This window comes from Balaenoptera physalus (genome assembly GCF_965194825.1).
Source record: "Balaenoptera physalus genome assembly, chromosome: 12".
In the NCBI taxonomy this organism is placed as follows: domain Eukaryota; kingdom Metazoa; phylum Chordata; class Mammalia; order Artiodactyla; family Balaenopteridae; genus Balaenoptera; species Balaenoptera physalus.
The window spans coordinates 57,624,233-57,649,970 of record NC_138897.1 but is presented as its reverse complement, the minus strand read 5'-3'; the positions used below and the strand labels follow the sequence as shown (position 1 = coordinate 57,649,970).

The following is a 25,738-nucleotide window of genomic DNA, read 5'->3' as shown; positions in this document are numbered from 1 at the left end:
CAAACAACAGAACTGCAAAATATGTGAAGCAAAAACCAATAAAACAGAAAGGAGAAATAGACAAGTCCACAGTTATAGTTGGAGACTTTAACACTTCTTTCTCTCTCAACAATTGATAGAACAACTAGACAGAAAATTAGCAAGAATATAAAAGAAGTCAACAACACCACCAAACAACAGGATCTAATTGACATTTATAGAATACCACCCAGAAGCAAAATACACATTCTTTTCAAGTCCCTAAGTAACAGACAGACCATTCCTTGGACATAAAACAAAACTCAAAAAATTTAGAAGAGTTCAAATTATAAAGACTGTGTTCTCTGACCACAATGGAATCAAGCTATTAATTAATAACAGAAAGATAACAAGAAAATCTCCAAACACTTGGGAATTAAAAAACACTAATATAAATAACCGTAAATAATGCATGGATCAAAGAGGAAGTTTCAAGATAAATTAAAAAATACTTTCAATTGAACGAAAACAAAAATACAACATGATAAAATTTGTGGGACACTCCTAAAGCAGTGCCGAGAGTGAAATTTATAGCACTAAATACATGATTATAAAAGAGGATAGGTCTCAAATCAATCATCTAAGCCCCCACTTCAAAATTTATAAGAACAGAACTAATAAATAAATTCAGTAAAGTCACAGGATACAAAATAAATATACAGAAATCTGTGGCATTTCTATACACTAATAACAAACTATCAGAGAAATTAAGAAAAAAATCCCATTTACAATTGCATCAAAAAGAATAAAATACCTAGGAATAAATTTAACCAACGAGAAGAAAAACCTTACAGAGAAAACCATAAGACACTAAGGAAAGAAATCAAAGAAGACAGAAATAAATAGAAAGATATTCCATGTTCATGGATTGGAAGAATTAATATTGTTATAATTTTCATACTCCACAAAGCAATCTTCAGATTCAATGCAATTTCTATCATAATTCCAATGGCATATGTCACAGAACTAGAACAAATAATTTTAAAATTTGTATGGAACCACAAAAGATCCCAAATAGCCAAAATACCCTTGAGAAAGAAAAATAAAGCTGAAGGTATCAGGCTCCCTGATTTCAAACTATACTACAAAGCTATAGTAATCAAAACAGTATGGTACTGGCATTAAAAAAAGACACACAGATCAATGGAACAGAATTGACAGCTCAGAAATAAACCCACATATATATGACCAACTAATTTTTGATAAAGGAGCAAAGACCATACAATGGGGAAAAGAATAATCTCTTCAATAAATAGTGTCGGGGAAACTGGACAGCCACATGCAAAAGAATGAAGCTAGATCACTATCTTATACCATATACAAAAGTTAACTCAAAATGGATTAAAGACTTCAATGTAAGACCTAAAATCATAAAATTTATATTGAGGGCAAAGGAATTAGAAGAGCTAAAATAATTTTGAAAAGAAGAATAAAGTGGGAGAATTCAGTCCACTCTATTTCAAGACTTATTATATAGTTATACTAATAAAGACTATGGTATTGGTGGAGGAATAGACACATAGATCAATGGGATGAACAGAGAACCCCCATATTAATCCCCACAAATGTACCCAACTGATTTTTGACAAAGGTGCAAAAGCAATTCAATGGAGGAAAGATAGCTTTTCAATAAATGGTGCTGGAACAATTGGACATAGGCAAAAAAATTAACTTTGACTTAAGTCTTCACCTTAGACAGAAAATTAAGACAATCTCAATCACAGGCTTAAAAGCAAAACATAAATCTACCAACTCAGGAAAAAAATAGGAGAAGCTCTTGGGAATCTAGGGCTAGGCAGAGTTCTTAGACTTGATGCCAAAAATATGATCCATAAAAGAAAAAATTAAGTTAGATCATACCAAAATATAAAAATTTTGCTCTGTGAAAGACTCTCTTCAGAGGATGAAAAGGCAAGCGACAGACTGGAAGAAAAAATTTGCAAACCACATATCTGACAAAGGACTAGTATTTCGAAAATATTTTTAAATTCTCAAAATTCAGCAGTTAAAAAAATCAAACAAATCCAAGTAGAAAATGGGCAAAAACTATGAAGAGACATTACACAGAAAAGGATATACAGATGGCATCATTTGCCAACAGAGAACTGCAAATTAGACTACAATGAGATATCACTAATACACATATCAGAATGGATAAAAATGTTTAAAAAGTGAAACACCATATGCTGGTGAGAATGCAGAGAATGGGGATCACTCATTCATTTTTGGTGGAAATGTAAAATGGTCACTCTGGAAAATAGATTGACAGTTTAAAAAAAAAAAAAAAAACTGAAACATACAACCCAGCAATAGCACTCCTGAGCATTTATCCCAGAGAAATAAAGGCTTATGTCCACACAAAAACCTGTACATGAATGTTTATAGCAGCTTTATTTGTAATAGCCCAAAACTGGAAATAACCCAGATGCTCCTCAATGAGTGAATTGTTAAACAAACCATTAAATCCATACCGTGGAATGTTTCTCAGTAATGAAAGGAACAAACTACTGATGCAACAACCTGCAGGAATCTCTAAAGAATTATGCTGAGTGAAAAAAAGCCAATCCCCAAACGTTACATACTTTATTATTCCATTTATATAACATTCCTAAAATAACAAAGTTATAGAAATGGGAACAGATTAATTACTGCCAGGGGTTAAGGAGTGGATAAAGACAAAAGAGAAATCAGTACAGCTATAAAAGGGCAACCTGAAGGATCCTTTGGTGACATTTTCTGTATCTTGACTGAATCTATGTCAATATCCTGATTGTAATGTTGTACTACAGTTTTCCAAGATGTTACCATTAAGAGAAACTTAGGTAAAGGGTACATGGGATCTCTCTGTATTATTTCTTACTGTTGCATGTGAATTTGCAATTATCTCAAACTAAAAAGTTTATTTAAAACAAGTCAATTTCATTTATAATAGTACCAAAAAAACCCATAAAACGCTTAAGAATAAACTTAATGAAAGGCAGGGAAGACTTTTACACTGAAAACTACCAAATGTTACTTAGAGAAATTAAAGAAGACCTAAGTAAATGAAGAAATATATCATGTTCATGGATAAGAAGACTTAATATTGTTAAGATATCAATTCTTCTGAAATTGATTCATAAATTCAATGCAACCCCAACCATAATACAAGCTGATTCTAAAATGTATACAGGGACTTCCTTGGTGGCGCAGTGGTTAAAAATCTGCCTGCCAATGTAGGGGACATGGGTTCGAGCCTTGGTCTGGGAAGATCCCACATGCCGTGGAGCAACTAAGCCCGTGTGCCACAACTACTGAGCCTGCGCTCTAGAGCCTGCAAGCCACAACTACTGAGCCCGTGCGCCACTACTACTGAAGCCTGCGAACCTAGATCCCATGCTCCGCAATAAGAGAAGCCACTGCAATGAGAAGTCCACACACCACAACGAAGAGTAACCCCTGCTCGAGGCAACTAGAGAAAGCCCGCATGCAGCAACGAAGACCCAACGCAGCCAAAAATAAATAAACAAATAAATAAATTTAAAAATCAAATAAAATGTATACAGAAATTCAAAGAAACAGAATAGCCAAAACAATTTTGGAAAAAACCCAACAATATCTGAAGACCGATTTCAAGTCTTACTGTAAAACTCATATAATCAAGACAATGTACCATTAGTGCTAAAATGGACACATAGGTTCATGGAACATAATAGTATGTCCAAAAGTGGATCCACGTATATGGTCAATTGACTTCTGAAAAAGGTGCCTGTGTAATTCAATGGAAAGAGAGAATATTGATGGAAATGTTCTGCATCTTGATTGTGGTGGTGGTGGTTACGTGGGTATATAAGTTTGTCAAAACCCATTGTACACTTCAAGTGGATGGAACTGATTGAATGTAAATCATTGTATGTAAATGAGCATGGGCCCCAAACTCACATCATATAGAAAAATTAATTTGAAATGGATCATAGACCTAAATGTAAATGCCAAACTATAAAACTTCCAGGAAAAAAAATAACAGGAGGAAATCTTTACAACTTTGGTGCAGGCAGATATTTTGAGATATAGAAATCCCTAATCATAAAAGAAAAAAATGGATAAATTTGACTTTCCCAAAATAAACCTTTCTCCTCTTAAATCAGTGATTTGTAATCCTGGCAGCACATTTGAATCATCTAGAGAGTGTCAAAATAAAACACCTATTCCATATTAGTTGAATCATAATATTTTCTTGAGAAACAATGATTTAAAGTATGTCTTTGACTCTATTTTCAAAACATAAGCACAAACATATCTCATGTACAGCTTATGTTTCCTTACATCTCTAACATATGATATACTTTTCTATTTGTATATGAATGTATAAATGGAGAGAGTATATTGCATATACATAAATTAATTTATTCAACTTGCATCCTTGATTATGTAGCAGGGTCTGTGTTAGATGCATGGTTACACAAAGAACTCAGACAATCCCCGATCAGAATTACATGGGAGTCAATATTATAGGTGTGATAAAAGTTGTGTGAATATATGGAGTAAGGTAGGGACACAAAGGGATAGATTCCACCTGGTGTGGTTGCCAAGGAGAGGAGTCAGAAGAAGGGCTTTCATCTGAATCACTTCTTGAAAGATGATTAGGTGTGGTCAGCTGTCCTGAGACACCTAGAGTGACCACACACCCTTCACACGCACTTTTGTGCATATAGAGGCAGCATATATACTTTTCAGTATTCCAAGTAGCCACGTCTACCTTGTAGTTGGGGAGCTTAAGGGAAAAAAATCCACTGTACCTTCAAATCAGTTCTATCTCTTATCTCAGGAGGTCCTGGGAGGGAAGAAGAACCTTTTCCAACTGCCTTCCTTGTACCCTCTATTCTCTTTTCCCAGCCAGTGAGCACCAACAGTCAGGGATTTTCCAACTCTAGTGAAGTCAGGACAGAATTTCTGATAAATGGCCATTTAAATTTTTTTTAATAATAATGTGTTAGTTTTCTTTTTTTAAGATTTATTTATTATTTATTTATTTACTTTATTATTATTTTTTCCCACCGCATCAGGTCTCAGTTGCGGAACATGGGATCGTTGTTGAGGCACGTGGGATCTTTCGTTGCAGCACATGGGCTCTTTGTTGTGGTGCGCGGGCTTCTCTCTAGTTGTGGCAGTGGGTTTTCTCTTCTCTAGTTGTGGCACGCAGCTCCAGGGAGCGTGGGTCTGTAGTTGTGGTGTGCGGGTTACAGAGTGCTTGGGCTCTGTAGTTTGTGGCATGCAGGCTCTAGTTGAGAGGCATGAGCTCAGTAGTTGTGGCACACGGGCTTACTTGCCCCGTGGCGTGTGGGATCCTAGTTCCCTGACCAGGGATCGAACCCGTGTCCCCTGCATTGCAAGGTGGATGCTTTACCACTGGACCACCAGAGAAGTCCCAAGTAAGTTCTTTATTAACTTTTTCCTCTGAGTTCTAGCTCTTATCCTCTGACTTGTTTCCTACAAGCTTCTGTCAAACTCATTAGCCAGGTTAGTTGGAATATACTGTTTCATACTGTGTGTCCTTTTTTTTGCTTTTAGAGAATTGGACTCTGTTATACAACTCCTCCATCTCCACAGAAATACAGATAGCCAAAAGGGGGCTTATTTACTTTTTGTGTTGCTATCAGCATATTTGGGAAAATATTCCATAGATAAACTGAATTCAGGACATTGGGGCATTTGATGGGAGGGAACTATCTATAAAAAGAGTGATTTTGTACAAATAGCGACTGCGAAGGGAAAAAGATGATATCCATGGATACTGATTCACATCCCCAGGGTAAGATATATATCTGTTTATCCACTGAATCAAACAAATAAACATACATGTGTCACAAGGCTCTTTCTTGTTCTCTGTGCCTGAGGAGAAGGGAGGCCTGTGATCCCTTTCTGTAGACTCCCAGTCACTCCTGAGAAACACACCCACATCATGTTTACATATCACAGCCTTCTCACTACTTCACCAAATGCCTCCTGGCCTTTGCTCAGTGAGCCAGTCGGGCTCCCAGAAAATCCCTCATTCTTTCCCAACTGTGCCTCCCCCGACAGATGTTCTATATCAAGAACACCAAGTCCTGCCCTGAGGTCTTAGCCAGCAAAAACTGACGAGTGGCCCTTGCCTTTGGGAGATGATGTAACGTGTTGTGGAGATGCATGCTACAATCTCCCCTCAAAGGCGGAAGACGGCGTGGACTCACAGGGGGCAGGGGCAGGGGAATTGGGTGGGCCATCCCTCTCTCTTATGACAAATGGCTACAGTATGTAAGCCAGCCTGGGAGAACGTCTCTTATCCCAGGCATCTCCAGGAGTGGATTCCACAGCTCTTTGACTAACAATCTAGTTCCCAATACCTCCTGTTTGCAGGACATTCTTCTTCTTAGGATAATGCTGCAGGGTGAGCCAGTGTTCTCTGCTGTGTTCAGCAGTGCTCCCAGCATGGTCCCACCACCTGTGCAGAAGCAAGGTCTCCCATGTCTACGGGGTCCTCTGGTAAGTTGAAAGACGTGTGAGAACCCAGCGGTCCAGGAGAAAATGCTCTGAGCAGCATAAAGTCCCAAAGCCAAGCATAAAGTCCCTCTACACGATTACATGATAGGATAGCCCTCGAGGCCCTCACTTACTTTATGTTCACTCACACATTCATTTACACAAACAACACGATGAGCCCTCTGATTTCTGAGCCCACAGCAAACAGAAGTCCTCAATTCTCAGGGGATCCTGGAGCCACAGAGACAGGCCTAGTGACATTGCCTAGAATGTACTAGATGCTCAATGCAAATTTATTGAACAAAGGCATCGAAAAAGACACAGTTAACAGCAAGAGAAGACCCCCCCAAACCCACCCAATCTGTTAAACTGGATGCTCTCATGCCTTGGGTCTCTTAGGACAAGGAAAAGATCCCTAAATTGCAAACTGCCTGCTCACTGTTAGGTACTTAATTTATTATCTTATTTACTTATTACACAGCCATCCTGTGAGGTATTCAGAACACCATTTCACAGACAAGGAAATGGAAACACAGAGAAGTGGAGTCCTTCAGTCAGTAAGGGGTAAGGCCTCCATCCCAGCTTGGATCTGCCTCTCAACCATAATTTACTACCTTGTTTGAATTGTTACCTATAACTGAGCTCCTCCTCTTCTCCTCCCTGGACACCTATCCCTCTGCGTTGTTTTAACAGATGCCTGACTTCTCTGTTTCTAGTCTGCCCACCATCCCATTCATCATTTTTCAGGTTTTCCCTGAGTAATCTTTATCAAAACCAATGCAGATCACACCACTCCCTGTTAGAAACCTCAGCTGCCCCTCCTTGGTACAGCACCCAAAGCCCTTGGTGAGCTGACCCCAGTTTGCCCCTCCAGAGCCATCTCTGCCACGTCCCACAGCACTGCCCATGCCCTGGCCCATTTCCGGTTCTCTAAACGTACCTTATGCTTTCTTCACGCCACTTCATCGGCTGCGAAGCTCTTCCTCCTCCTCTCAACCCGAGAAATATCACCCAGCCATCCACCACCACCCCATCACCAACACCACCTTCCTCCCCTACCATCAAGGTCCACTTTCGTCGTCTTATCTGTGATGTCCTCCTGAACTCACGTGAAACAGCCGCTGCATCAAATTCCCTCAACACAGCATATTTATTGGACGTATTAAGCTTAGTGTTCAGTAAGTTTTTTTCCTTCTAAGCTTACAATTTCTATCTGTTAGGGATTTTGATTAATTTAGTCCCAATTCCTAGCATAGAGCCAGATACATAGACAAATTAATAGTGACAAACAAATGAGAGAAAACAGTCAATGCTCATGGACTGAGTTATCAGGTTAAATGGAGCTTAGAAACACTGTTTAAGAATTCTGAGAGTGTACAATTTATTTTAAAATTATTTATGTTCACGCACATTTGCATTTGTGAAAAGTGTTGTGCCTAGAAGAGGTCAATTTCAGTAAAATGGAAATACACTTCTCTAGAACACCTCATTTCATCTCAGTTCCAGATGAATGAAGACGTTATTTTAAACAATAATGTGCAATTTTAAAGAAACTCTAGGCCCTGGTCCACAGCATTGGTTCATAGGTGATCTCTAAATAACCAGAAAGATAGAGTTTACATACATATATATAAATTCTATGTATACCTTTTTGGCGATCATCTCAGTCAGCAATGTGGATTTATTGGGATGGTCCCACGCTGGAGTCAGGCAGGCTGAAGGACACGTGACCTGGGCTGACTGGCTCTTTGATGTCCACCTGCACATTGTGGCTTACGGCTCAGTTTCCTCTGCTATAGAAAGGACACAACATTGCCTATCACACAGGATGGTATTAAAGCAACACAATTAAAACCCTTGGGATTAAGATCCCATTAAATTTGAATATGGACAGGATCTCAGGTGAAGTTACTTTCGTACTATTCATAAAAGGAAAGGTTTAGAAAATCAAGAACCATATAAACCACATTGATGGGAGGAGGAGTGTGAAAATATCTAAGCAAATAAACTGTCTTTAAGCCACATCAAACATCAGAAAAGCATTTATTTGCATGTAGATGAATGATATGACTGCCTCTACCTGGAACTATTTTTCTCTTTCTCCTTTTTTCTAACTTTTACTTACACTTGAAGTCATGCCTTAACTGTCACAAGTCTCCACTGACCCCTAGATTAAGTGACTCATTCCTATTATATATTCTTAGACTACCCTACGTCCTCCATTATTTTAATTGCTTGTTTACTATCTGTCTTCCATGCTAGGCAGCAAATTCCACAGGAACAGTAGCAACGATGTCCTTAGCACTTAGCACAGTCCCTGGCACACTGCCAAAAGATATTTATTAAGTGAATGTGTGAACAAATTGGTGATACACTAACTACAAATCACAGGTTTCTCTAAGAAACTTTTTCTGAACAAGTCACTAAATGGAAATAACATTCACCTCTTTAACTTTCTTTCTCCCTTTCTCCTTTCTTTCTTCCTTCCTTTCTTCCTTCCTTTCTTTCTTTCTTTCTTTCTTCCTTCCTTTCTAACAACTATTTATTAAATGCTTACTTTACATCAGCCTCTGTAAGGTAATAAAGTAGACACATTTCTCTGCCCAAAGCAACTCATTGCAACCTGTTCATGTGCATACAGAACCCCCATAATGCTTTGCAGCACTTATCTATTAACATATTGGTCTCCACAGCTAGGCTGTAAGCATCTAGAACTCAAAGTTGGGGTCTTGTTCGTCTTAAATCACCAGAACCTTGCACAATGAGTGGCACAGAGTTAAGTACTTCATAATTGTACTGAGTGGTGAATATTTTAAATGATACAGTTCTTTGGAAACCAACTTGAAAAAATGAATTGTGTCCCTTAAAATACTTATATCCAGTAATTCCAATGTTGCCTAAGTAAATCATTCAAATTTAAACAAAAATATCTGTATAAAAATATTCATTATTTATAATAACAAAAACTGGAAACCAGCTAAATGTCCATCTGCAGAGAGAAGCTTAAATAATCTATAGTATACATGTCTACATGTTGGGATATTGTCCAGGCTTTATAAATGATTCTAAGAAAAAGCATAGGTAAATGATTATGAAATAATGTTAAACTAAAAAAAAAGTATTAAAGTTGTATTTTAAATGCCATATTTATCTGTTGCTTTTTTTTTTTTAATAAAGCCAGCTAGTCATAGGAAACACAATACCTGAATGAAATATACCAAAATTTCATGTGTTTAGTGAATGATCAATGGGCATTTTGTCCTAATTTACTTATGCATAAGTAATTTCCACATTTTCTTAAATAAATATTTTCTTATTTCATAATAGAAATAATATCACTGAAGACTTCCAATTCCAGCCATTATGGAGTAACAGAAACCAAATTTTCCCTCTCCCGTTAAACTAATACAAAGCTAGACAAAATATATGAAATAACCTTTTTAGGTGATGCACAACAGGTACCATAGAGGATAATCCCTAGACAAGATAAATATATGAGGCAATCCCTATGAATGCCCCAGCTCACTGCCTGGAGAGAATTCCCAGGTCACAGCACAAGGAGACAGAACCTACATATCGCCTGAATAGCTCCCTGAGTTGAGGAAGCAGAGTTCAGAGTTTAGTTTAGCTTTCCTAGTAAAGTAACAGAGAGGAGGAAACTGCACAGAGGGAAAGAGTTTCTGAGAACTGCCAAGTTTCCCTTGAGTCTTTGATTGAGTTCTGATCTATGCACTTGTGTAAGAAAACTGCTAAGATTAAAGAAAGAAACACTGGAAAGAAGCAGATGGGAAAATTGCTAAAGCTCATACATAGCCTGGAATAGTTCATTTTCTAGATGAGAGAAAAGAGAGGAAAGATCTCCTATACCTGGGCATTTGGTAGAGTCCTTGGAAGCATATTGCCTCAGGAGTGGGCCAAATGATCTTCAGACTGAAAGTTGTTCCAAATCCACAAAATAGTGGCAAATTCTATAGCAAGCCTCGAAAGGATCAAGCCATTCCCAAGTGACTTAACTGCATTCCAGAACAAAGCATAATAATTTTTAAAGGACTACACCTTTTCCAACCTCATGCAGCTTCACTCATTGTTATAAAATTAACAACATCTGGCATCCAATAAAAAATTACTAGGTGCAAATCAAACAGAAGACATATAACTAGGAGATATATCAACAGAAACATACCCAAAGTGACATAGATGATAGACTTAATACACAAGAGTGTTAAAACAGCTATTATAAATATACTCCATGGTTTCAAAAATTAGGGGAAAGTATGAGAATGATAGGATGTAAATGGAAGATATAAGACCCAGATCAATATCATAGACATGGAAAAATAAATATCTAAGATGCAAAGATATACTTGATCAAATTAAGAAATTAGATACTGCAGAAGATATGATCAGTGAACTTGAAGACAAAGCAGTAGAATCTATCCAAAATGAAATTTAAAAGCTGGGGAAAAAAAAATAAACAGAGCATCTGTGAGCTATGAAATAACATCGAACTGCCTGATGTATATAGAATTTGAATTCCAGAAAGGTGTGGGGGTGATACAGAAAAGTAATAGTATTAAAAATTTTTCAAAAGTTTATCACCTTTTTGATCTTACAAAAAACTCAGGGAAACTGTTATGACATATGTCTGGACCACTATTCAGACCATAAGGAATAAAGAAGGCTTCTCTTCAGGGAACTTTATTTGCCCCTCTCCCCCAACCGCACAACTTCACAACTTTTTATTGAAAAAAACATGTTCAAACCTATAAAAAAGTTGCAAAAATATTACAATTAATGCACATCTACTCTTTACCTAGATTCACCAATTGTTGTCATTCTGCCATAGTTGCTTTCTCTCTCTTCTACCCCCACCCCGCCCTCCCTCCCTCTCTCTCTGTATATATATATGGAAGTTACTGACATCATGATACATCACTTCTAGATACTGTACCTCTTCAAAAGAAAACCCTTCCTGTATATAACCATAATATAATTATCACACACAAAAAATTAAATTTAACATTGTTACAATATTTTTAATAAACATTGCACATTCAAATTTCCCCACATTCAAGTTATCCCAATAATGTCCTTTATAGCTGAACACTTAGTTTTCTTATCTCTTTAGTCTTCTTTAATCTAGAATAAGTTCTTCAGCCTTTCTTTGTCTTTCACGACTTTAACATTTTTTGAAGAATACAGAACAGGTGTTTTGTAGAATGTCCCTCAATTTGGATTTGTCTGTTTATTTCCTCACTATTAGATTCAGGTTAAATATGTTTGGCAAGAGTACTGCATCATATTATGAGGCACATGATGTAAGTCTGTCCCATTGTTGGTGATTTTGATTACTTGGTTAAGATTATGTTTGCCAGATTTCTCCATTGTTAAGATACCATGTTCCCTTTGTAATTAGGAAATAATCTGTTTGGTGAAGTTTTGAGATTGTGTGAATATCTTATTCCCCAATGTGTCAGGGGTCCACAAAACTACCTCCAGTTTTGATATTTTGCTAGGAGGACTCACCAGATTCTGCAAAAATATTCCAAGCCAAATCAGCAAAGGGGGAAGGTGCATGGGGCAAAGTCCTAAGGAAAGTGACACAAGCTTCCAAGGGTCTTCTCCCAGCAACAAGTTGTGACAACACATGCAAAATGTTGTTACCAGGTGACACTCCTTAAAGACTCAGTGCACAAGGTTTTTATTGAAGTCAGGTCATGTAGGCACCCTCTGCATAGCATGTACCAAAATTCAAGAGTCCCAAAAGGAAAGCAGGTGTTCAACACATTGTTGTAAAAACAGTGTAGGCACAGTGAGCCTCTCTTATCCATTCTGGGAATGATGGGAACCCTCCTGAAGTCCAAGTTCCCAGATGCCAGCCAAGGGCCAAGCAGGCCTTTCTAAGGATAATAATCTTAGACCTACTGTGTTAGTTCTTTTCAGCACACCCAACAAATTTTCACCCTCTGATTCTGGCATCCACTGATGATCCTGGTTTAAGTTAATTATTACAATGGTGGTTGCAACGTGATGATTTCCTAACTGTCATTCTTTCTACTTTTATTAACTGGTATTCTTCTATAAAAAAGAGTTTATCTCTCTTGTCCCTACCAAATCATCCTTTTATTATATTATTTTAATTCAATGTGTAACGATCCATTACTGTCATCATTCTTTTTTGGTGTTCAAATTGTCCCACATTTGGCCAGTGGGAGCCCCTTCAAGTTGGCTCCTATGTCCTTTTCGCATATCCCAATGAGTCTGTGAGGACTTCCTTACTTTCTGGCACTGCAAGATGCTGCATGTGAGCATGGAAATTTTCCTCTACCAGATCTAGAATGGTGATTTCTCTAAGTATTTTTTTTTTTTTTTTTTGGTAGAAGGAAATGGTGTTTAGAAACCAAAGGTTATGTGTGCTTATTGCTACTGGAGGGCCATTGATTCTAAACCCATCCAGTGGACAGAGTTAGAAAGCATGATTTTAAAAAATCATTATGCCATACTAATTCCAATTCAATAACACAGGGTTCTTCCTCCCTTTCCCTCAATTCATATTTGTATTAGACTGAATAATATAAAATTTCCTTTTGATCTGACTTACTGCACTCAGTATATCAATCTCTAGGTCCATCCATGTTGGTGCAAATGACATTATTTCATTCTTTTCTATGGCTGAGTAGTATTCCATTGTGTATGTGTACCACATCTTCTTTATCCATTCCTCTGTTGATGGACATTTAGGTTGCTTTCATGTCCTGGGTATTGTAAATAGTGCTGCAATGAACATTGGGGTGCATGTATCTTTTTGAATTATGGTTTTCTCCGGGTATATGCCCAGGAATGGGATTGTTGGGTCGTATGGTAGTTCTATTCTTAGTTTTTTAAGGAGACACCATACTGTTCTCCATAGTGGCTGTACCAAGTTACATTCCCACCAACTACGTAGGAGGGTTCCCTTTTCTCCACACCCTCTCCAGCATTTATTGTTTGTAGATTTTTTGATGGTGAATAATGCCATTTGCAGCAACATGGATAGACCTAGAGATTGTCATACTGAGTGAAGTAAGTCAGACACAGAAAGGCAAATATCATGATATCACTTATATAGCGAATCTAAAAAAAAATGGGTACAAACGAACTTACAAAACAGAAGTAGAGTCACAGATGTAAAAAACAAACTTACGGTTATCAGGGGATAAGTGGGGGAGGGATAAATTGGGAGATTGGGACTGACATATATATACACACTACTGTATATAAAATAGATAACTAATAAGAACCTGCTGTATAGCACAGGGAACTCCACTCAGTACTCTGTAATGGCCTATAAGGGAAAGGAATCTAAAAAAAAAAAAAGTGAATATATGTATACGTATAACTGATTCACTTTGTTGTACACCTGAAACTAACACAACATTGTAAATCAACTATACTCCAATAAAAATCTTAAAAAATAAAAAAAGAAATAAGAAATAAAATAAAATTTCCTTTAGGGGTGTTAAGAACTATTGAATATCAGCAATTCCAAATGGTTCAACCTAGTATATCCCTTCTCCCACAGTGAAGATATTGGTTCTCCTGGGCATCAGTTTTTTGCCATTCGTCTTGTTCTATATCCATTGTCAGAGTAGTTGTTTGGATCAGTTCCTATTTTCTTCTGAATATTTTTATTATCAGATTGATATAATTAGGTTCATTTGTTTCCCTTTGTAGTCAATTTTCATATTTTCCTACCTTTATTATTTAATTTTATTTTTGAATATATAAAACATTAGCATGGTCAAAGTAAAATCATTATTTAAAAGTTAGAGAAGTCTCATTCTCTTTCCTATCCCTTTTACCTCATTCCCTCTCACTGTCTGTGCTTTACAATTTCATTAGTTTTTGGTTTATTCATTTTGTGTTTCTCTTTGCAAAAAAAAAGCATATTCATATATATTTTATAACATATATAACATTATGATATATGTCACATACCATACAATTCACCCTTTAAAAATATACAGTTCACTGGTTTTTAGTATAATCACAGAGATGTGCAACTCTTATCACTAACTCACTTGAGAACATTTCTAACACCCCAAAAGGAATCCCACGTCATTTGCAGTCATTTCTCATTTCTCCTATCCCCATCCCCTGGAAACCTCTAATATACATTCTGTCTTTTATATAAATGGATTGCACAATACGTGATCTTCTATCACATGCTTCTTTCACTTAACATGATGTTTTTAAGGCTCATCCACATTGCAGCGTATATCAATACTTCACTCTTTCTTATTGCCATATAACATGGCAATATGTATGGATATACCACATTTTGTTTATTCATCAGTTGATGACCATTTCAGATGCTTCAATTTCGGGGCTATTATAAATAATGTTGTACAAGTGTCATGTACAAGTTTCTGTGCAAACATGTTTTCAATTCTCTGGATATATATCTATGAGTGGAATTGCAAAATGGTAACTATACGTTCAACATTTTGTGGGGAAAGTTTTCCAAGGTGACTGCACCATTTTATATTACCACTAGCCAAGAATAAGAGCTCCAATTTTTCTACATCCTTATGAACATTTGTTATCATCTGTCATTTATTTTAGGCATCCTAGTGGTGTGAAGTAATATCTCATTGTGGTTTTGGTTTGCATCTCCCTAATAGCTAATGATGTTGAGCATCTTTTCATGGGATTATGGTCATTTGTATATATACTTTTGGTGAAATGTCTATTCAAATCTTTTGCCCATCTTTAAATTTGGGGTATTTGTTTTTTTATTTGTACCATTTGTTGAAAAGACTGTTCTTTCTCTATGGATTGTTCTTCCAATTTTTTAAAAGAGAGATTAGAGATTCTTCAATAACTGATGAAAACAGAACCAAAGAAATACAATTATTTACATCTAATGTGGTAATTTAGAAAATAAAAATGCAAGACATCCCATTAAATTTGAATTTCAAATAAGCAATGAATAATTTTTTAGCATCAGTATGTCCCAAATATTGCATGGACACTGTTATATTAAAAATTATTTGTTGTTTTTCTGAAACTCAAATATAACTGGATGTCCTGTAGTTTATCTGGCAACCCTGTGTAATGTGTCTCCATTTTATGTACCAGGCTGCTGAGGCCTGAAGAAACCATTTATACATTGCACAGAGATAACTGGAAATGTCACCATCATTGGAATGTTATTCCAGTATCTTGCATCATGCATCCAATGCTATGTGACCTTGAATCTGTTTGTCCCTGAATACTTGAGTTTCTCTTATTGCAAAATAGAACTCTTACTAGAGATAAGGAGAGCAAGTAATTGTACATAAGCCCTCTTTACACAGTGTCATATGTTTCCTAATTTAAAAAAAAAAAGAAAAACTATACTGTGATTTTGAGGTTTTTTTACACTCTCTTGACAGTTTTAGAGCCAGTTCTCCTCTTTCTTCTCCTATTCTATCTTTCTTAAAGGTAGGAAATTGAAAATTAACCAGCAGGCTTAGAGGACTGAGATGCAGTCCTGATATATTCTGTAATTGACATATATTCTGTTCAGGAGGAAAATCTCTCTTTGTCTTTCAAATCTGGGAAGAAATTTTTTGACAAGTTGACCAACATTCCCCTTCTCTCACAAGAGAGGACACACTATCCATTAGACTCCAAGTAGACCTGCATCCGTGCCCTTCAGATCTGATGTGGGCTATGAACCAGGTAGCAGAGGCTGCTTGGTAGACCAGGAAGCCACACTGAAGCAGGCTGTGAAAGCTTCTCTTTGTATATTAGGTTCTATGTCAGAATTGTGGTGGAGACCTTGACCTCTACGGGCTGAAACCAGAAAGGTTCCTGTGCCTACTTTGTAAAATCCATTGATTTAATAGATAGCACCACTGTACATCCATGAATGTTCTACTATTTTCTCCATTAAACAGACATGTTCAAAGATTCACAAATTGCTGCGTGACTCTCTGTAACAAATCTGTTTGGTCTTTTTGGAGGGCAAAACTTAAGTGCTACAGAAATGAGACATTTATGATTTTCCTATAAAATCTTTAAATAACAACAAATCTGAATGTCCTCCTTTTTTTGATGATTTCTTAAGATTTCAGAGCAAACCTTTTATGTACAGAAAAGGTCTGAATATGTATTCTCTCTCAGCACTTGATAAAATTCTTTCTTCATAGCCTTTCCCCCTAGGAAAATTTCAAGAAAAACTGATTCTTCTACAAGTTTTTACATAATCCATTCATGTAGCATTTAAGCATGATTGTGAGATGTTTACAGGTCTCAGGTCCCCCTGGAAAAATCCTGATAATGATTATAATAAAACTTAGTAAATTTTAATGAAAGGAGCCAAAGTAATAAATAATCCCAAGAATTTAGAATTCACAGGGTTGAGACTACTTGAAATTTTTACATGAACATCTATCTAGTCACCTAAAAAATAAACATACTGTTTCTTTGATTACTTCAAGAGCATTATGTGTGAAGAGTCAGCCTTTTAGAACTCCTTTAGAGTCTGAGATTTTTTTCAAAAGAAAAAAATTTTAGTTTCTTCTGATTAGAAACTATAAATTTTAAATATGGGTAAAGGGTAAGTTTCTCAAATGACTAATTCTAGTTTAAATTTTGAAATTGTAAGTTTAATTGCCATTGCACCTACTTTTACTTCTATTTCTTAAAACATAATGTAGACTGCTCTACAAAAATTGTTTCCTGCAATGAATACATTACCAGTGAAATCATTAAGAAGCAAAAGCCTCACAGAATAGGTGTTATTATTCTCGTTTTATAAGGAGACTCTGAAAAGCTGTGTCATTTCCAAGGGTCCACAGCTGATATTTTAACCAAGGTCATCAGCTTTGAATTCAAATACACACAACATTAGAAGAAACATTATTTGTAACCAATATTGGCTTAAATTAGCGTTAGCAAGATTAACAACTTTGGCTTTGATAGCTTTGGTGTGGTTGATATTAATGTCAATAATAAATAAGGAGAATGTTGATTTTGAAGGAAGCCTGAGACTTTGAAAGCAATAAAGACTTTGGCATGAAGGAAGGTTCCTTTTTGAAGGACACGTTTACAAGAGGCATGGCAGTTAGTTGATATTCTGAATTGTTGCCAGGATGATCACATACTCAGGGGTGTGTGGATGAGGATCCGTTTCTCCCAGCAGCCAGGGCTCAGACACCCCAGACTGTGGTTATCTCTGTCCTTGATGTTACAGCCTCTGGGGTCAGGAGTCCAGCCTGGAAACAGCTCCTCAATTACCCATTTACAGGAGGCTCTCAGTGTAGCACCCTTGACATGTCCAGATTTCATGTCATCTTCCCTTTGATCTATAACAGTGTTTGAGCTTTGTCGAAACACAGGAGTCAGTGGGGATGGATCTCTTCAGGCTACTATAAAAGCCAAGCTAATTAAGTCATTCAACCCTTCATAAAAATCACCCATGATGGTAATTTGGTCTTCACTTAGCTGAATAAAATCAAGAGGAATTCTGGTACAACTAGGAAGCTACATCCAACATCTAAATTAAGTACCTATCACCTCTTTCTCTCTCTTTACTTCTACTTTTAAAATATGCCTTAGAGGTTGGGAAGCTTTTAGATCAAAGTATACAAAAGAACCATTAACTATTTCTCAGTGTCGATTCTGCTCCACATGAGCCTAAAGGTGTACAGTAAATCCAGAGCAGGGGTGGCCCCTTATTCAGGCTTTGTCTGGAGAATTCTAACTCGGCCCTCAGGATTCTGGTCCTTGTTCTGCCTCATCACATACCCACTCCGGGCTCCACTTTCTTTCTCTGTTAAATGAAGGAATTGGATAAAATAATGGAACTCTAGATCATTTCCCACTCCTAGATTCTATGATTTCCAAATGACTACTGGGAAAATAGCTTCCCACTTTTACTGAAGCTCTCCTCCTATCACTTACGCTCAAGGTGCGTTTGAAGGTGGGGGAGTAGAAGGTGAGGAAGGGGGCCAGGAAGGTGAGAATAAAGTTCAAGGTCAATCAAAGCCCAGGCTGTGGTTTCCTGTCTGTTCTGAAAATAGGGTTTTCCCAAGCTTCAGAGCCAGAGTCTTACTTGTTCCTCTATTAGGGATAACAATCAGCATAATTAACAATGGGTGTGCACCATACAATCAAAAAGACCCAGTGGTATTTGGTAACAAATGTTTCATAAAGGGACTGTTGGCTCCCTTTTGCCTGTGGTTAGGTACAGATGAAAAATGGAAAAGTCAATTAAAATGATCCTAGAAGCTCTCCATTACTTAAAACAAGTAAAAATAACCCCAGACTACACAATGCATTTCAAGACACTAACGAGTAGCTGTTAGTGTTTGCAGATGTTTACTGAACACTGTGAGATGAGATGGTTGTTTACAGAACTTCCTCATTCCAGAGGCTTCTGTGCTACCTAAGCAGCTTGACTATCCCCTATGTGCAAAGGATGTGCTTTTTGAGCACACAAAAGAGCAGGCCCTCCAGTGTCTCCCATGCGGTACAGTGTAGGAGGGAAACTCAGTCTTAGCCAAACCACTGTCCCACAATGAAGGGCCTTCCATGACCTAGAGGAGAATGAGTCAAGTGGTATCAATTCCATGAGAACAGCTGTATATATAGCAGAAATCAGAGGACTGAGAAGACAGGGCCTGGATCAGGAGCCTGTATTAATGCTGAGTGCCTACTATGTGCCAGAACTATTCCTTGGGACTAGGAATCAATGGGGGAACAAGGCCAAAGGGTCCCAGCCCTTAATGGAACTTAAAGTTTAGCAAAGGAGGCAGATTTTAAGGGACTAGGTCCAAGCTATGATTTCCTGGCCATGCAGATATCCGGATTTCCCAAGCTTCAGAGATAGTTGGCATTAAAATCATGACAAGTGCAATGAGGGTGAAGTACAAGGTGAAAAGGAAGACAGATTGGTCAATTTTCAGTGGCATGAGACCTCAAACAACATCCATTTTCAGGGCCTCAGAGGGATTCATAGAACCCTCAGGGTAAATAATAGGAATAAGTGTTGCCACTTTCTGGGTCTCAGTGATATACTAGTGACCAAGTACTTGTCATACATTATCTCATTTAAAACAGGGGTCAGACACTGGACTCTCCACTTTGGAAAGGTTGAGGATCCATAAACTAGGGTATAGGGAAGGTAGAGTTTGGATACAGAGCATGCTTTCATTTGCAAGAAAAGAAAGACTCAGCAGGGTGAAGTGTAACTGAGTTGTCTTAGTATTAAGCTCAGAGTGTGGCCTCATTCTCTTTGCTCTCCTCTCCCGATACAGCTTCTTGGCCAGACATGGTATCACTGGGGCTTGAGTGTGGGGACTGTGTAATTTCACTAATGGCAAGATACTTTTGTAACCCACTGTGTAAAGAGTTAAATGCAAGTATTCAAATTCCCACTAAATATGGATTTTCTTGGACCACTAACAAAGCAGCTCAGTAGACTAAGCAAAGGTTTAGTTTTAAGAGACCTAAAAATAGTGTACCACTAGTATCTTTGTCCAATAACATTGATGATTAACAACAAATGAAAAGTAGAAATTCATTTGTGGGGTATTTATTAGTACCCATGCAAAGCTATTCTTCAGCATAAACCTCTGTTTCCCATTTTTGTTTCTTCAACGTATTCTAATGACAGGAAAAATTAAAAATTAAAACAAATATAAAAATTCTTATGGCATACTTACATTTAACATTAAATTCTAACCAAAATTTGACCAGAATAAAAGAGACTTGGGAAACCATGTAATATTCCAACTGTATGAGTGTGTAAGGGCGAAAGTGGGAGGCAGATAAAATAAATAGTAAGAAAGAGTGACTCATGTCGTTGATAAAAATAGTTGTCCTTTGAACCAAAAATTTTCTAATGCCTAAAATAAGTCATTGTCTAAGGAAGTTTAATAGGGTCAAAATCTTTGCTGTGCCTTTTAAATTATCAACAGATATTTTGGACTTCTTTTGGAGAAAGGAGTGGGTTTGTTTTTTTTTTAATGGTTTAAAAGTTTTCATTGAATTCCCTCCCACATAACACTTAACTTTTTGACATGTGGTCATTTAAAGATATTTTGGATTTTACTAAGTATTGGTGATGGAGAAGTAGGTAGTAGAAAGAATGAAGGTGGGGGGTTCATTGCCTTTGTTCCCTTAAATCTATGGGCAGGTCCCACAGAGATCCCTGAGGATGCTGGTCCATTAGAGTCTGGCTCTCCTGGCCATTGTGCACTAGTTTGATCAATTGGGACTTTTTTTGAGGAAATGGGAGAGAAACACCAATATTTCAGGTGTGCTGAATTAGAGGTAGGGTTTTTATAGATGAAGGAAGGGAAGGAGGAGTGTGCATTTCAGGAAGGAAACACTGTGAAAAGTTGTGGGCATGGGGTCAGGACAAAGGGGCAGCTTATGTAGCCCAGTTTGGCTGGTGCACACGTGAAGTGATAGAAGACAGGAGGGAAAGCAGGCTAGGGCAAATCTCTATGGTCTCCACCTCAATTAAAACATATGACCGAGCAGAAGCAAGAAGAACTACAATCCTGCAGCCTGTGGAAGGAAAACCACATTCACAGAAAGATAGACAAGATGAAAAGGCAGAGAGCTATGTACCAGATGAAGGAACAAGATAAAACCCCAGAAAAACAACTAAATGGAGTGGAGAGAGGCAACCTTCCAGAAAAAGAATTCAGAATAATGATAGTGAAGGTGATCCAGGACCTCAGAAAAAAGAATGGAGGCAAAGGTCGAGAAGACGCAAGAAATGTTTAACAAAGACCTAGAAGAATTAAAGAACAAACACCTAGAAGAATTAAAGAACAAACTAACAGAGATGAACAATACAAAAACTGAAATGAAAAATACACTACAAGGAATCAATAGCAGAATAACTGAGGCAGAAGAACGGATAAGTGACCTGGAAGACAGAATGGTGGAATTCACTGCCATGGAACAGAAAAAAGAAAAAAGAATGAAAAGAAATGAAAACAGCTTAAGAAACCTCTGGGACAACATTAAATGCAATAACATTCGCATTATAGGGGTCCCAGAAGGAGAAGGGAGAGAGAAATGACCTGAGAAAATATTCGAAGAGATTATAGTTGAAAACTTCCCTAACATGGGAAAGGAAATAGACACCCAAGTCCAGGAAGTGCAGAGAGTCCCAGGCAGGATAAACCCAAGGAGAAACACGCCGAGACACATAGTAATCAAATTCACAAAAATTAAAGACAAAGAAAAATTATTGGAAGCAACAAGGGAAAAATGACAAATAACATACAAGGAAACTCCCAAAAGGTTAACAGCTGATTTCTCAGCAGAAACTCTACAAGCCAGAAGGGAGTGGCATGACATATTCAAAGTGATGAAAGGGAAGAACCTACAACCAAGATTACTCTACCCGGGAGGATCTCATTCAGATTCAACAGAGAAATCAAAAGCTTTACAGACAAGCAAAAGCTAAGAGAATTCAGCACCACCAAACCAGCTCTACAACAAATGCTAGAGGAACTTCTCGAAGTGGGAAACAAAAGAGAAGAAAAGGATCTACAAAAACAAACCCATAACAATTAAGAAAATGGAAATAGGAACATACATATCGATAACTACCTTAAATGTAAATGGATTAAATGCTCCAACCAAAAGACACAGGCTTGCTGAATGGATACAAAAACAAGACCCATATATATGCTGTCTACAAGAAACCCACTTCAGACCTAGGGACACATACAGACTGAAAGTGAGGGGATGGAAAAAGGTATTCCATGCATATGGAAATCAAAAAAAAGCTGGAGTAGCAATACTCATATCAGATGAAATAGACTTTAAAATAAAGAATGTTACAAGAGACAAGGAAGGACACTACATAATGATCAAGGGATCAATCCAAGAAGAAGATACAACAATTATAAATATATATGTACCCAACATAGGAGCACCTTAATACATAAGGCAACTGCTAACAGCTATAAAAGAGGAAATCAACAGTAACACAATAATAGTGGGGGACTTTAACACCTTACTTACACCAATGGACAGATCATCCAACCAGAAAATTAATAAGGAAACACAAGCTTTAAATGACACAATAGACCAGATAGATTTAATTGATATTTATAGGACATTCCATCCCAAAACAGCAGATTGCACTTTCTTCTCGAGTGCACATGGAACATTCTCTAGGACAGATCACATCTTGGGACACAAATTAAGCCTCAGTAAATTTAAGAAAACTGAAATCATATCAAGCATCTTTTCTGACCACAATGCTATGAGATTAGAAATAAATTACAGGGAAAAAGATGTAAAAACACAGATGCATTGAGGCTAGAGAATACATTACTAAATAACCAAGAGATCACTGAAAAAATCAAAGAGGAAATCAGAAAATACCTACAGACAAATTACAACAAAAACACGATGATCCAAAACCTATGGGATGCAGCAAAAGCAGTTCTAAGGGGGAAGTTTACAGCAATACAAGCCTACCTCAAGAAACAAGAAAAATCTCAAATAAACAATCTAACCTTACACCTAAAGGAACTAGAGAAAGAAGAACAAACAAAACCCAAAGTTAGTAGAAGGAAATAAATCATAAAGACCAGAGCAGGAATAAATGAAATAGAAACAAAGAAAACAATAGCAAAGATCAATAAAACTAAAAGCTGGTTTTTTGAGAAGATAAACAAAATTGATAAACCATTAGCCAGACTCGTCAAGAAAAAGAGGGAGAGGACTCAAATCAATAAAATTAGAAATGAAAAAGGAGAAGTTACAACAGACACTGCAGAAATACAAAGCATCCTAAGAGACTACTACAAGCAACTCTATGCCAATAAAATGGACAAATTCTTAGAAAGGTATAACCTTCCAAGACTGAACCAGGAAGAAATAGAAAATATGAACAGACCAATCATAAGTAATGAAATTGAAACTGTGATTAAAAATTTTCCAACAAACAAAATTCCAGGACTAGATGGCTTCACAGGTGAATTCTATCAAACATTTAGAGAAGAGCTAACACCCATCCTTCTCAAACTCTTCCAATAAATTGCAGAGGAAGGAACACTCCCAAACTCATTCTATGAGGCCACCATCACCCTGACACCAAAACCAGACAAAGATACTACAAAAAAAGAAAATTACAGACCAATAGCACTGATGAATATAAATGCAAAAATCCTGAACAAAATACTAGCAATCAGAATCCAACAACACATTAAAAAGATCATACGCCATGATCAAGTGGGATTTATCCCAGGAATGCAAGGATTCTTCAATATATGCAAATCAATCAATTTGATACACCATATTAACAAATCGAAGAATAAAAACCATATGATCATCTCAATAGATGCAGAAAAAGCTTTTGACAAAATTCAACACCCATTTATGATAAAAACTCTCCAGAAAGTGGGCAGAGAGGGAACTTACCTCAATGTAATAAAGGCCATATACGACAAATCCACAGCCAAAATCATTCTCAATGGTGAAAAACTGAAAACATTTCCTCTAAGATCAGGAACAAGACAAGGATGTCCACTCTCACTACTATTATTCAACATACTTTTGGAAGTCCCAGCCACAGCAATCAGAGAAGAAAAAGAAATAAAAGGAATTCAAATTGGAAAAGAAGAAGTAAAACTGTCACTGTTTGCAGATGACATGATACTATACATAGAGAATCCTAAAGATGCCACCAGAAAACTACTAGAGCTAATCAATGAATTTGGTAAAGTTGCAGGTTACAAAATTAATGCACAGAAATCTCTTGCATTTCTATACACTAATGATGAAAAATCTGAAAGAAAAAATTAAGGAAACACTCCCATTTACCCTTGCAACAAAAAGAATAAAATACCTAAGAATAAACCTACCTAGGGAGACAAAAGACTTGTATGCAGAAAACCAGAAGACACTGATGAAAGAAATTAAAGATGATACAAACAGATGGAGAGATATACCATGTTCTTGGATTGGAAAAATCAATATTGTGAACATGACTATACTACCCAATCTACAGATTCAATGCAATCCCTATCAAATTACCAATGGCATTTTTTATAGAACTAGAGCAAAAAATCTTAAAATTTGTATGGAGACACAAAAGACCCCAAGTAGTCAAAGCAGTCTTGAGGGAAAAAAAACAGAGCTGGAGGAATCAGACTCCCTGACTTCAGACTATACTACAAAGCTACAGTAATCAAGACAGTATGATACTTGCACAGAAAACAGAAATATAGATCAATGGAACAGGATAGAAAGTCCAGAGATAAACCCATGCAACTATGGTCAACTAATCTATGACAAAGGAGGCAAGGATATACAGTGGAAAAAAGACAGTCTCTTCAATAAGTGGTGCTGGGAAAACTGGACAGCTACATGTAAAAGAATGAAATTAGAACACTCCCTAACACCATACACAAAAATAAACTCAAAATGGATTAGAGACCTAAATGTAAGACTGGACACCGTAAAACTCTTAGAGGAAAACATAGGAAGAACACTCTTTGACATAAATCACAGCAAGATCTTTTTTGATCCACCTCCTAGTGTAATGGAAATAAAACCAAAAATAAACAAATGGGACCTAATGAAACTTAAAAGCTTTTGCACTGCAAAGGAAACCATAAATAAGACAAAAAGACAACCCTCAGAATGAGAGAAGATATTTGCAAATGAATCAGCAGACAAAGGATTCATTTCCAAAATATATAAACAGCTCATGCAGCTCAATATTAAAAAAACAAACGACCCCATCAAAAAATGGGCAGAAGACCTAAATAGACATTTCTCCAAAGAAGACATACAGATGGCCAAGAAGCACATGAAAAGCTGCTCAATATCACTAATACAGAAATGCAAATCAAAACTACAATGAGGTATCACCTCACACCAGTTAGAAAATCTACAAACAACAAATGCTGGAGAGGGTGTGGAGAAAAAGGAACTCTCTTGCACTGTTGGTGGGAATGTAAATTGATACAGTCACTATGGAGAACAGTATGGAGGTTCCTTAAAAAACTAAAAATAGAATTACCATATGATCCAGCAATCCCACTACTGGGCATATACCCAGAGAAAACCATAATTCTAAAAGATACATGCACCCCAATGTTCATTGCAGCACTATTTACAATAGCCAGGTCATGGAAGCAACCTAGATGCCCATTGACAGACGAATGGATAAAGAAGTTGTGGTACATATATACAATGGAATATTACTCAT

At 37.0% G+C, this 25,738-nt stretch overlaps 1 protein-coding gene across 2 annotated transcripts in view; it reads right to left on the bottom strand.

The window, feature by feature from the left end:
• LOC309640245 (uncharacterized protein) overlaps positions 1-25,738 on the bottom strand; it is a 645,560-nt gene that overhangs the window by 111,740 nt on the left and 508,082 nt on the right. The window contains exon 1 of one of the 2 annotated variants that reach the window (XM_082418751.1): positions 8,164-25,738. This exon is cut by the window's right edge and continues 23,966 nt beyond it. The exons of the other annotated variant lie outside the window; for it this stretch is intronic. Within the exon in view, the coding sequence (XP_082274877.1) occupies positions 8,164-8,283 (120 nt within the window). The 5' untranslated portion in view covers positions 8,284-25,738. The remainder of the gene's footprint in view (positions 1-8,163) is intronic. 2 annotated transcript variants of the gene reach the window in all.